The sequence below is a fragment of the Penaeus monodon genome, chromosome 9 (assembly GCF_015228065.2).
Source record: "Penaeus monodon isolate SGIC_2016 chromosome 9, NSTDA_Pmon_1, whole genome shotgun sequence".
NCBI classification, from domain to species: domain Eukaryota; kingdom Metazoa; phylum Arthropoda; class Malacostraca; order Decapoda; family Penaeidae; genus Penaeus; species Penaeus monodon.
Genome location: NC_051394.1, coordinates 20763284 through 20777134, shown reverse-complemented (window position 1 = coordinate 20777134; position 13851 = coordinate 20763284). Strand labels below are relative to the sequence as shown.

At 45.0% G+C, this 13851-nt stretch overlaps 1 protein-coding gene across 1 annotated transcript in view; it reads left to right on the top strand.

Moving 5' to 3' along the window:
- Positions 1 to 323: 323 nt before the first annotated feature.
- LOC119577035 overlaps positions 324 to 13851 on the top strand; it is a 15619-nt gene continuing 2091 nt past the window's right edge. The window contains exons 1-4 of the mRNA XM_037924707.1: positions 324 to 607; positions 7927 to 7989; positions 13634 to 13708; positions 13834 to 13851. The exon at positions 13834 to 13851 is cut by the window's right edge and continues 2091 nt beyond it. Coding sequence (XP_037780635.1) covers positions 482 to 607; positions 7927 to 7989; positions 13634 to 13708; positions 13834 to 13851 — 282 coding nt within the window. The 5' untranslated portion in view covers positions 324 to 481. The remainder of the gene's footprint in view (positions 608 to 7926; positions 7990 to 13633; positions 13709 to 13833) is intronic.

Here is a 13851-nt window from a genome sequence, read left to right as displayed (position 1 = left end):
TACCCAATGTAGTAGCAATATTTTTCTTTTGATAAAGGACCACTTGGCAACTTAATTTCTCCCAGAGGTGCCCCGGGGCTACACGGCCGTTCGAGTTGACACGTCGTCAATTACGATTCCTTTTTATTTTGCGATAAGAAAGTGTAGTTATCGTATGTATTAGAACATAAAGCGAGTCGGTAATTCTTATAGGATGCACTCATAAAATAAAAAACATGATAAATCCCTAAAAAACAGTGAGCAAGTGTGAAAATTGCCCGCGCGGGAGACGTGGCAATCGATCCCTCGCCAGCATCAAAATGGTTTGAGATGCCGCCCACATCTCAGTCCTCGCCTAGCCTCTGTTCGGAGCGGATCCCTACGTAGCTCCTCCGCGTGGAAACCGCCTGTGGAACTGCGCTCGCTCCGTTGGTGGCCTCTAGTGAGATTTCAGCGTTTCAGTGCTTAGAAACGGACAAAGTTATACAGACATTTTAAAGCCATGGATAACACTACGAAGGCTTGTGTGTTGGTGCTGGTTGTGGTGATGGCTGGAGGTCTGTGCTCCGCCGTAGACCTGCAAGACGCGCTCAAGATGGCACAATGCAGAGCGCACTGTCTTGATAAGGTAAGGAAAGAAAACAAGAAGAAAGTGGGTTGTGATAGCGAAATTATGTGTGAACGATTTTTTGTTAGAGGGAAATGAAAAGAGACGAGACGAGCTAACAGCAAGGGTTTCGAAATAAAACCCGGGCTGAGCGAACGCCGTGAGGATACATATTATCGGTGATTTGTATGCCGCACAAGTGTGTTCTCTTTAGATATATCGTCAGTATTATGCTCGAATCAAAAGGAGTTCGAATGTAATTTATTATGTACTTAATGTCTACGCCGAAAAGGATTTTTCACAACTCCGACGAAAAATTTTACGGTGCGAATCTGTAGTTCTTGAATTTGCAGTTAAAATTCATTTTAGTGGTGGTCGTAAATCGTGATCATGGTTTATTTAGAAATATATATTTTTATTCATATGCTGGAAGAATGATTAATGTTGATTTAGGTTTATGATTACTTTGGTGCGCGTTGTGTATTTTTTCGGGGCGCGAATTATCTCTTTCAGAAATTTAAAGTATCGGTTACGGAATTATATGAAGAATGAAGCAATGTCCAGTTTATCAATTGACAATAAAAAAAACGAACCAAAGTATCATAATATCCAACTTGAAATACTATCAGCGTCCAATGTAGATCTATTTATAAACAATTAAAATATTAGTAAATGTATCATTAAATAAAGGTAGAGTGCACAGCACACTGTATCTGACGGCCATATCTCGTCCTCGAAGGGACACCGTCTCCAAACGATCGAGTCAGAAGCTCATAGGCCACTTAGCACTAGGACGGCGACACCCATGCCTTTTTCCGACGCCTTTAATCACTGCTAAAAGCCCAGCGCTGTCAATGTCATCTATTCATGCCATTCACACTGCCTTCTGACTCGTATGGAAGGCCCCCTTTCTCCCTTCCCCCTATTTCCCCCTCCTCCCTACTTCTCTTCGCCTGCCGTTCTCCTCTTCTGTCCCTTCTTGTCCCCTTCTGAATAGCGAGTAGGGCCTTCTATGGGGCTGCTGCGATGGCGAGGGTTAACGAAAGGGAAGGGAAAAGGTTGTGACAGCCATATTTATGTTTTGAACGGAGAGTTTCAGTTTTATGGGTATATCTTCCGTGTGAGAAGTTTTCAGATTTATTAAGTTTATATCCCTTACGTTAAATTAAATGGGGGATTTCATGACTCTGCAGTGCCCCCAAAATAATCAGTTGGATTTGAATTTTTCCTCCAATCCTCTCTCTCTCTCTCTCTCTCTCTCTCTCTCTCTCTCTCTCTCTCTCTCTCTCTCTCTCTCTCTCTCTCTCTCTCTCTCTCTCTCTCTCTCTCTCTCTCTCTCTCTCTCCCTCTCCTTTCTATTTTCCCGCGAAGACGGGAACTAAAGAGGGTATGTCTGAGCGTGCGCTACGGTTGTCAGAAGGACACAAGAGAGTCCGACTGGGCGCTCTTTTGCGGGCTCAGTCTCTGGAACGGACTCTTGTCGAGAACCCGTTCGTCGGTCGTTCGTCTTTATCCACTGGCTGGAAACCGATGGCAGAAATGGTGATGCTGATTTTTATTTTTGGGTGTTTATAATGCATGGCGAGTGTGGGTTGTCGTTATTCTCCTCAAAAGGAGAGGCTTTGATTCGTGTATGTTTGGTTGGGTGTTAGGCAGCCGGCAGTGTGCATGGGGTGTGTGTGATATATTTCTGTCATATATTTATTTATATTATTTCGTAATATATTTGTCGTTCCTGTAAATCTTATGGGTCAGGCAGACACTACTCGCTTTTATTTCCACCTTCAGAATCAGTCATCAATTTTTCCAAGTGTTTATCTTCTACCTCGAGCCACTTAACCCTACTCCTCGCCTGCCTATCTCCCCCTTCTTCTCCCCCAAAACTCCTTTCTCAGGGGAAAAAATGTCTTTGTCCCCTACAACAATGGCAAGGCAAGAAATCAGATGGGAGAGAGAAGGCCTTTGGGGAAGGGGGGTGGGGAATCTTCCCTACGATCTCTCCTGTCTAGGGACAAGAGGAGAGGGGTAGGGATAGGGAGGGATAAGGGAGGACGAGGAGAATAAGGAGGAGGACCAGATCCGCAGGAATTCTAGGTAATTAATGCCGTCTAGGCGGTGACTTGTGACATTTCCAGTGGGATAACGATGCGCGAAAACAGGGCAGACGGTCAGATTTACTGCTGCTTCTTCCAGGGGGTCTTAGGAATTTCGCGGCCGAGGCATTTTTCCCGGCGCGCTCGATCTTCGGTTTAGGGAAATCGACTTTCGCAAAGAACGCTAATGAACCTTCGGCACATGATAGCGAATCTTAAATACTTGCTTATTTTTCGCGTGTAAGGGCCAACTCTCTATCGAAAAGGTTTGAGTATAATTCCCTCTCCAGTGACTTTTTTTAGGATTTTTTACTTGTTCCTCTTCCATTTTTTTACGTTATGAGAATTTACGTGTCTGGCAAAATTCGTATGCCATAAAATCTTGTTGAGTTGACACAAACCGCCCCTGCTAGCACCATCTCCAGCGTCGCGGTCAGTGGCATGCCCACGGTGACAGTCATTAATTTTCGCCACAGTGTGAGACACCCCCTCCCCTCCCCTCCCGACCCCACCTCCCCATCATACAGAAGGTGCCCCTATGGAGCTTCCGTAGCTTGGGTGGTGAAGGGAATTCCATATATTGGCCTTGACAATAGTACTGGAAATGCGGTGCAGCATGTCATGGTGGCTAAATTAGTTTTATATTTTCATGATAAAACGATATATACATATTTATATATTTTTCCGACTGAGTGACTGCGAGTGGGGTTTGGCGGGCCCGAGGTCCGGTAGCTGGTCATTACGGGCGAGTCCACAGGTCTCCCTCCCTCCCTCCCTCCCCCTTCCCTTCGCCGCTACCTGATGCCCGTGAGTCTCGTAGGCGCACGGAGAGGAATACTAATCACTTCGCTTTTATATCATTTCACTTTTCTTTACATTTTTCTCTTACTGGGGTCTGTGTGGTGGTAAATTATGAGCCTGTGGCCCTTTTTAAACTTTCCATATGATATTAGATTCACTGTACCTTTCCATGCGAAGTGACTTACGTTATAATACATGACTGTTTAATCATTGATATCAGCTTAATTAATCTGCGCGGCATGTTGTCGTTGCGGCCGCTAGATATCGCACGGTCTCGCTGCTGTCTTGCGCTAGTCGGGGCGTTGCGTAGCGCTCGCCTCTTGAGCTTGTGTGGCTTCTCGGTCGCAAAATAGCCTTGATAGAACCGAGATTAGATTGTTAATTTCTTTTCATAACGTCTCGCGTGTTTGTAACAGCTTATAGTAGTCCTAGTGTTTTTTAAGGTACGTGTTGAAGAGGTAGTCTGGAAAGAGGGGGGAGGGATGAAGGTCATATTCTCGTCCGAAGCGAAACAAAACGGGAGCAGGGAAGGTCAGCGGCGGGTGCAGGTCCCAGGCCCCTCTCGCCGTGCACATTGGATCGACCTGGCACGGTTACCCACACGTCTTATTGTGGCCCTATTAAGAGGCCCTTGCGTTTTCCACACTCCAGGGCCTGAGTTGGGGAAGAGGTTGCGGGCTCACTATCTGTTCAATCGGATACATTTGATTTTGATTTAGAGCCGTAGAGTAGGAGTGGGAGTTAGTAGAGCGTTCTGCGTCGGCGTCGGTACCACGGGCCGGGCACTCCCCTCCCCTCCCCCCGGGCGAGCCAGACTTCCACCACAGACCCAACTCGGGTCTGATATAGTAATATTGTTATTTTTTCTTTTCTCTGCGGGTTCGGGAGTGGCTCACAATGCCTATACGTCCTCTGGCACAATGAGACAACGGGAAGGGAAGTTTTTTTTCCTCCGGTCGACTGTTCGAGCTGTCCCTTCAGGATAAGTCGCGGCTCCTCGAGACTTCTCGTTTTGTTTTCGGAGTAAAGGCTCCATCATTACGAAGGACACGGAGGAACAAAGCCAAATGCCCGGTTCGCTGTTTAGGAAATACGTCTGATATTCGTTTGGGCAGTGATCAGTTCAGGTAGCTGAGGGCAGCGCTTGGCTCCCATGCCCCGGGCGAAGGTGACCTCTGGACAAAGACCTTTTCTATAAAACGGATTCTTGGGCATTAAAAAGACAAAAGCGGGAGGAACTAATGACTCGGAGTTTGGTTCCTATTGAGGCAGCTACTGCCGCGCCATGACTGCGGTCAAGAAGTCAAAACGTCCCCCTGCTTTGGCCGGTCTGCCCGCGATGCTGCGCCGGCCGAGGTGTTGTCTCGGGGGCCGGCCAGGGTACGGATAATCTTCACTACATTCTTCTTATCAAAGACCCCGGACGGCAGACCCATGTCAAAAGGCCCCATGCAGTTTTTCTAAATTGATCTCCCAAGCTTCTTAGGGTCTTCCTTGAGTCAAACGAGTTTTGTGTGTTCCAGCATGAAAGGGGAGCCCTCCCATCAGTCAGGGCGGCTCAAGTGTAGCAGCCTCCGCCTCTCGCGAGTCCCCGTAGACACGCACGTAAACAACCTTCAGGACTCATTGTGTAGCCGTCCCTCTCCCTAGAATATAAACGGTCGAAGCTTCAGCACTTCCTAATGTTCCCGGCCTCGTCACACACTTGACATGACACGTGAATAGCGACTCCCTTACTAAATGGAATTTAATCCTTCGGCAAACGGAATGTAATCCCTTTCTCTGACACCTCACCGTTCTTACTGGCGGGCTTTTGGAAGGGATTTGCTACTTAACGAAAAAATGATACATCCATACACATACCTTTAGTGCTAACTAATTCACATCATCCTTTAAGAAGCGATGGCTATTTCACTTTCCTCGTCATGAATATTGTTCGTTGTTTTAATCATACTCACTCACTCACAGCCGTTCGCATCTGGCAGGTACCGGAAGAGCCATCTAGACCGTCAATAATGATGGCCCCGAAGCTACGTCGATATCACAGGAAGTTAAATGCCTATCACGTCGGGAGCGGAAGTGGCAACCGCGATAGTCTTAAGGCCTAACCCTATAGGCTTCACATAGAGCTTCATTACTCTAATCATCTCTCATTCTTCTGACAATGACGATAATATCAGATAGCGACAGTTAGTCTATTGATATTTAACGTTGCTTTGTATCTGCCGTACACTGAACTTTGTCGATGGAAAGCGATAGGAAGCGCCATGACAGTTGTATTATAAACCCAGACCTCAAGGCGGCGGCAGGGCAATGTTTCCGGGGGTCATGTGGTTACCGTTACAATCAGAGGAAATCGTAAATACTACTGAGACTTTCTTTCGTTTATTCTTTTCCTGGTCTTGGCTATAGATTATTCCTTTGGGTTCATGCTCCTCAAAAAAGAAGGAAAAAATCATTGTTTGGTTTCCTTTACCTTTTTCTTTATATCACCAGCAGCTTCGTTAGGTATTCAGATATTATCATGTAAAGCACAAGACTTCTCTCTTTTTTTTAAACAAACGACAGAATGACATGATAATATAAACAATCTTGATTGATTCAGCTCGCGTAAGACTAATGCAAGACTCGGCCAGCGTTGTGTCCAGCCCATTGTTCGCGAAGGTGATCCGTCAGCGCCCGACGCCTGTATTGGCTTCCCTCATTCATTGGCCTCTTAATTAATGGATCGCCTGGCTTGCTGTGGGACGGTCTTTCTCCTGAGAATGTTGGAGTTTAACTCTCTTCCAGCCGTCCTCTACTGAGAGTGATTTATTGTAACTTTTATGCAATTTTTCGAGGCATATACACCGACGAATCTACCGTGGGAGATCCTAATCTGTTGTGTCACCCGGCCGTTAAAGGGGCTTCTTCCCTCAGCCATGTAGCAGTCAGGAGGGAGGACCTTCAGCCTGCTTAAGGTGAACCTGAATTATGCTTCTCCCTCAGGAATGTCTTCCGCGATTTTTATTATGTCTCAAGCCCCTCGAGGTGGACGGATGTTCGTATCGAGTGATTCCGATGGCGATAATCCGGGGTCTCCTGCAGAAGGGTTTAGTACCTGGCGGGGAGCGAGGCGACCACACGGGGCATAAATCACCCACGATTGGAGGTGACGGCTTCGACCTGAGACACTTTTATTTTATGGGATAGTTTTTCATCCAAGACAGACACCTCACGACAGTCGTTATAAACGTCCGGCGCTTTTTAAAGACAGGGAAACTGATTGAATTTTCTTCCTTCTTATCGTATTCTATTTTCTCTATCTCCTCCTGTCCTCTCCATTCCTCTCTTCTCATCTTTCCATTCCTTTCTTCTCTCGAATTTTCTCTTTTCTTTTCTCCATTCTTCTCTTCTCTTCTCTCTATTCTTCTCTTCTCTTCTCATATCTTTTCTTCTCTCTCCCTCTTTCTTTCTCTCACATCAGCTGCTGGGGATTTCAACGCTCGCGCAGGAAATGAGCTAAGCTGCGTGGGTGTCATTTCGGATTTACATCCTGAAACAAAATAATGTTACAACTAATAGCCTCTCTATGCCTTGGAATATTCTAAAGGCTTTACAAAGAGTATTTACTTTAGAACACTTGGAAGGTGTGGTACCCTCTCTCCATCTTCCATTTCACCTAAAGAGTTTCAGGTTCAAAATTCATCGCCTTTCTAGCTTTATGTCTTCAGGTGTTTGGTCAACAAAGTCCTCGGCTTATTTTCGTGTTTTTGTAAACGTAGGAATGGTCCGTGTCAACAGGTAATGGTTTACCGTGAAAACAGCTCGGCAAACACTCCTCGCCCTCGCTCCCCGGCCGTCCGCTCTCCCTCAGGACGCGGAGGAAACGCCGAGAGCTTTTCCATTGTTTCAGACGGGATGCGAAGACGTGGCCTGTGTTTCGATGCATGAGATTTTTTGTCTTAAATTTTTAAACAGAATAAGAAAAGCATTATCAAGATTTAGGTATGTGCTTTAAAATAATGTCTTGGGATCAGTAAACGTCAATAAATGGATTTTTTGTTCTTATTTTTTTGGAAAAGGAACATTATTCCACATGAAAGCTGTCTGTTTAGGGGGGCAAGAGTTGGCGTTGTGGGGGTGAAAGGGAGAGGGGGTGGGGTAAGGGCCAGGGGGGTGGGAGTGAGGCTCTACAAACAAACTAACCGTCACAGCGTTTGATCAAGGAATGGAGTTTCTTCAGCCTTATTGACTTGTTTATATTTGCTCGTGTATTTGGCCCAGTTGATCCTAGTTTGCTCTCAGAGTTTATTTGAGTTCCCTTTGAGTTTCAGTTTATGAAGATGAATTGAGTAGATATTATGCATTCAAATACATTATCTATTTACATCTGTTTTCACTGCCCTGAACAATTATTTTGATTTAATGTCAAATATGTTTTAATGTATTATTTTTCATTTTCAGTTCGAGAAAGACATTTCCCTGCAAGACGATACCAGCTGTCATCAGAACTCCAACTGCTTTATGGTGAGTAGACTTAAGGTCTATATTCCTTAACTTTTATCGCATTATACGACGTGAGTTGCAGCTTTCAACCAGTTAGCTGGAAATCTTCGTATTAAAAAAAAATAGAAGTCAATCAATGATGTTAAAGACTTAAATGTCATTTTGTTTTCTGAAAAATACCTCTTAATATCAAATTTGTCTAGATAAAACTCTTTGTCATTTATGAATAGAGATGGACAGACGTATACAATAGGTAAAGTAAACATCAGAATCTCAGGACTAGACAACAAACGGATTTTCCATCATTATCTCCCATACTGATCTCTGCTCCTTGGCCATCTCTTCTCCCCATCTCTCTCCAAAAACTCTTTCAATTCTCTCTCTGGCCGCACTCTCATCCTTCCCCAAGTTCTCAATCAGCTGTCCATTCACTTCTCATCGGTTTGGCTAGAAGCCTGCGTTTGGCTGTTATCATTACAAAGACTGACTAATGAAAGCGATTTAGTGAGCCTCGCATCCTACCTTTCTTATCTGATTGTCTCTTTTTTGTGTTCTGGGGTTTAAGATGCTCTGTTTCTCCTGCTTCTCGCGTAAACTTTCATTATTTGTTTTTGTTTCTGATAGGGTTATTCATTTGTCGTTTTCAATTCGTAAAAAAAATTAAAGGAATCTCGTTTAATTTCACGTAGACTATCACTTGCCATATAAAAAGGCTGGTTAGTACTGAGTTTTCTCGTCTCAAAGGAAAAACTGAATAGCAACAGGGAGCGCCTGATATCTCCTGAAAACTGGCCGGGCGACCCGAGTCAGTTTACAGTATGGAATCTGCAGTTTCATCCTGGTCTCAGCTGGTCATTACGACGACTTAAGAGTTTCAACTGTGTGCAGATAGCGTCGACTCGCAGCCATTGTTCCTCCAGAGCCGTAGTGACCACACTCACGTTGGGTTGCCGGGATTATAGCCAATGTTGTCCCCTCGCGGACGGCAATGGCGTGCCTCTATCTCGACCGCTTGCTTTTGTCAATAAGAGTCTGAGAGACGTTCTTGTGAAATCTTGGGAAACCTGTGTATTGTCCTCAGAGCAACAGACGGTTAGGCGGCGAAGAGAGGAGAGATGGAACTAGTTTCTTTGTATTTCACATATTTGGCTTTTAGATGCTATTAATTAGATTGTCAGAAATATACATTTAAAGTAAATTAAATCGAAAAAAAAACTCGCACGCAACTAATTAAATACCCACAAGAAAAATCAAAGACTACGAATGAAGGAGAAGGTTGGCCTTGATCACAGGCATCGAAAAAGGTAAATGAATAGATGCGTGTAAAGACTAAGAATGAAACTTGTAAAAGGGGCAGTTTTCTCCTCCTGGTAGCCGCGTGAACCCTTAAAGAATTCCCGTCTTTGTGCCTATGGTCCCGCAGTCTATCTCACACCACCTTTGCTTAGCATCAAATAATAAGATACAATCGATTCGACCATTATAGCTCCGTCTCCTCCCCCACCCTCCTCCCTCCTGCGCATTCGCTCTCTTCCTCTCTCACATGCAGAACTTAACTCGGGTGTAAGTAACTTATTATGGTTTTAAGACCGAAGAATGGGTAAAAGGTAAGAACAAACCTCCCCTCTTCCCTTGCTTCCCCCCCCCCTCCTTTTGTCAGATTAAGTCCCCAGAGCGTGAAGATGGCGCAGGGGTATCGCAGGCGTAATCCCATCCCATATCTCTTCCATGCATCGTATCAGGGCTATTACCAAGACTGAGAAGCTTGATAGGGCGTGGAGGAGAGACTGTAGCATTCGCGCCGTAAATCTGTTTTTTTTATCGTTTTTATTTTTCGTTGCTCAGGATCGAACGCACTCAGACACTGACACACACACACACACACACACACACACACACACACACACACACACACACACACACACACACACACACACACACACACACACACACACACACACACACAGGACTGTAAAGCGCCATAAAAGATGTATAACGGATGTCGGAGGCGTTCGGTTCTCGCTCCTCGGGTCGGGGCTCCGGACGGATCCCAAACCTTCTCGGAAAGTTATCGTACAATGGGGGTCTTGAGCGAGGGTCGGGATGGCGTGAAATGCAGGCTTTGTGGGCGACGTCGCTTTTTGTGGGCCCGGTGGACACTTTACGTTACCAAGGACCTCGTTACTCCCAACACTCGTCGCGTCCTCTGGGAGTCCTGGCGTGGCTGAAGGGGAGGCGGCGGTAGGGGCCAAGGGCGTGAATTAGGGGCGTTTGTAGTAACGATACGTTCTTTTAAAGACACTGCTTGGGATCCGGTAAAAAGAAGCACGGGGCCGGTACGTGTATGGCTGACAGTGTCCGGTCGTGTCGTGTTATTGTTTTCTTCAAATAGAAAACGAACAGTATGCGTTCATGGGTGTTCAGGATCCGTTTGAGTTCAGTCAAATATTATTTTAAAAGTTTTACAAAATATTACCATACTTAATGAAATCTTCAGCATTACTTCAACCGTACCGCGTGATAATGTCAAAAATAAGTGTTGATACATAGCAGTAAGTACTGATGCTCCATCCCTCATCTCGTCTCCAAGACCCGGGAACACAGGCAGACCCTTTTTAGACAGGTCTGAAGGGTCTGGGGATCAGGGCCCAGACAGCTAAATTGGTGCGTCTGCCATACAACCGTAACAAAGGCATTTGCCGTATCACTGACTTTCTTGTGGTGGCTCCTGTGACGGGGATTTCTATAATTGATTATTTTCTCTTTTCCCCCTTTTCTGTTCTGGTTTTAAAAATATATTTTGAGAAACTCGATAAATGTTGGAATCCTTGGGTGCGTGGGTGAAGTAAGGCAGCGGCGATGGGCTTCCCGCAAAACCCGGTTCTTTTCCTGCCTGACATAATCGCTTTAATGAGCAGGATTAACGTGATTTACAATATAATCAATTAATGGTTCTTTAAATACCCGTACCTATGTACCGATCGCCTTATACATTTTATTTCGCCGCCGTAGTGATTCCATCTGTACAATAGGAGCATTACACGTCTCGTGATGCCTCGAGTATTTAGAAGTCATCCGCGCGACAGGTAAACACACTCAACGGGAGACAAACCCTCGCCTGATACAAGCGGTGTTGCCACATGAGACTTTGCAGGTCGCGCAATGCAAAGCCAAGGGAAAGAAAATACTCTATAAGCTTTAGAGGAAACGTTCACTACCTCGGTTAAATAAGAAAAATGAAAATAAAAAAAATACCAAGAGGCTCGGCATCCATCTTTGCAAATTGCTCCCGTGTTGGCAACCCGCACCAAATTGCCCGTCCGCCATTTTATTTATTGCGCCTGCGCTGTTGTGAGGCGAGCACTGCACGGCGCTCCCACTGCGCTTTCTTCGGCGCAGTTTACACAATCAAAGATCATGATGTCAGGGAGGATGTTTAAAAAGCCGCTAAGATTCAAGACGGAGAAGAAACGCGCTGAAATCATCAAATGCGATTTTCTTTCCCGCTCATTTCCTCTTTCTTTCTTCGCAGCGTTCGTAATGATGATCCGATCTTGCAAATGGCCATTTCATTATGCCTTTGTTGCGAAAAGCGCTCAGCTGACGGACAAGAGGTTTGGATTCCAAGCGTGCATAATGAGCGAAGCCGTAGGAGCGTCGGATCCAATCTGGGCCACGAAGGGCTGCGGGAAACGAGTATTCTGTTTCATATCGGGAGAGTTAATGGATTTTCCTAAATATTAAAAGCTCATGGGCGATACTCGAAAGTAATTTTATTGGAAATAATATTCTCATACCAATGCAGGCATAATTTACAAAAATAAAATATTTAGTAATCATCATAAAACAAATAAGGATTGATGCGATGTTCTCGTGTTTCCTTCTCTTTTCTTTGCCATTGTCTCTTTCGACTTAATCGATGAACATCAAATTTATGTTATTGTCCATTTGTTCAATAATTCAATACTTACAGTCGGGGAAGATAGAAGCACAGGGACATAAATTGCGGCGTGATTGTAACACACCGTGTATTTAATGTTAGCGGCGAGTTGAAAAGTCTTCGGCGCTCATTTGTTTTGAGAGGGAATTTATTAGGACAAAAGTCATGTTGAGATGTAGTCTCGACTTTGCATCTTTTAATGATTACCTGCGTGGTTTATTGACATACTTGAGCCTGGTTTATACCTAATGGAGTCGTATCATTAACAATAATTATCTTTCTCTTCTCTTGCGGAAGAAATACCTATATAATTTTTAAAGAGCATTGATCGGGAAGCCATTAAACACATTGCGTGTTCGTCTATAGTCTGTAGTTTGCGCGCGATATCCATAGACCAAGCCAAAACAAAAGACAAACGGCGAAAATTCCCCCATTGTTTAAGAGGGTTGGGTTCGAGATGATGTTTATAAATGAGCATTCAACAAAAAAGAATTCTCGTAAAGCATAGTTAAGACCACGGAACAAGAACCGAGGAAGGGAATCTATGGTTAAGTGTTAAAGAACAGTACGCAACGACGGACAAAAGGGGAGTCGGCGTGTATTGACCATTAGGTGAAGGACTTACAAAGGATTCGGCGATAGAGGTTTCAGGAAAGACTCGCGCATCAATATTCCTGAATAAATCTCTGAAGAAATAAGGTTAAAAAATCTCACCGTCGGTCGCGATTTTTCTCATGTATGGTGTAGGTTTCTATTTAAATAAAACATTCCTGTTATTTATTTCTGATGATGGAAATGAGAAGAAAAAGTGACTCTTTCCCCGGACGAAAGGCGAAAGGACTCTTGGCCCCCAGATGCCTTCAAACGCCCCGCCGTCCACCTGATATTTTCACCACTTGCTCGAATACGGAGAGAGGTAACCCGGTAACCAGTAACCCGGAACCCCATCCTTAGCCTTTGTCCAGTCCCTAATGACCCGACAGGTGACGACGGGTCAACCGGTAGTTTGAAGCAGTAATTACAGGTCAACCGGTAGTTTGGAGTCGACGAGGCCTTCATTTTCGCCGGGTCAGGTACAGGGCAGCTGGCTGACCGTAGGAAGCCTTTGGGACATTGGTGTTGTTTATTCTGATAATTAGCCTGTTATTTCCCCATTTGCCGCCAGAGCTCTCGGCCGGGAAGGGGTAGTGGGAGGGGAAATAGCTGTCGACCAGTCATAATTTTCGGAAACGCAGGCATATATTTCTAACAATTTCGACGTTAGCCCAAACACCACTCCATGAGTATAATATTCAACTTTTCCTGTCGAAAATGTCCCGAAATGAGTAATCCTAGTCACAAATAAATCTGAAAACAATATTATCTTTAACTAATTCTCGTCATGCGATACTCCCAGCCTTGGGAGGACGTCCCGGCCAACGGTTCTTGACGCGAAGACGCAGACCAGATGAGTTATCCATTCGTCAAGGGCCGGGAGGCCGGGGAGGGACGGGCGCCGAGGACAGCCAGAGAGCCGAGCGTGTCATTTGGGCGTTTGACCCTCTGTCATTTAGGTCGTTTCGGGTACTTAGGGGGCATTAGGAAAACATACAGTGGGTGCATTCCTCACGTCTATACAGTCCATTTCATCTGTGCTTTCTTTTCCCCGCTTTCCTGTCCTTCTTATGCATTAAACTCCGTAATTTGCGAAGCCTTGACTAACCGACTTTTTCCTTTTGTCCACAGTGCTGGGAGAACTGCGAACTGCTTGCGACCAACTACCCCATCTGGAGTATCACCTGCGGCCAAAGGGACATTTGTGTAAGTATTTTATCAGTGATCAGATTGGTATGGAATGATTTTTACAGTGATAAAGAGATGGTCATATGTTAACAATTCGTCCTAGTTTTCATTTGTATTAATGTTTCGCTTTCTTGTTCCTTTAGGGAGAAGGATGTGAAGCC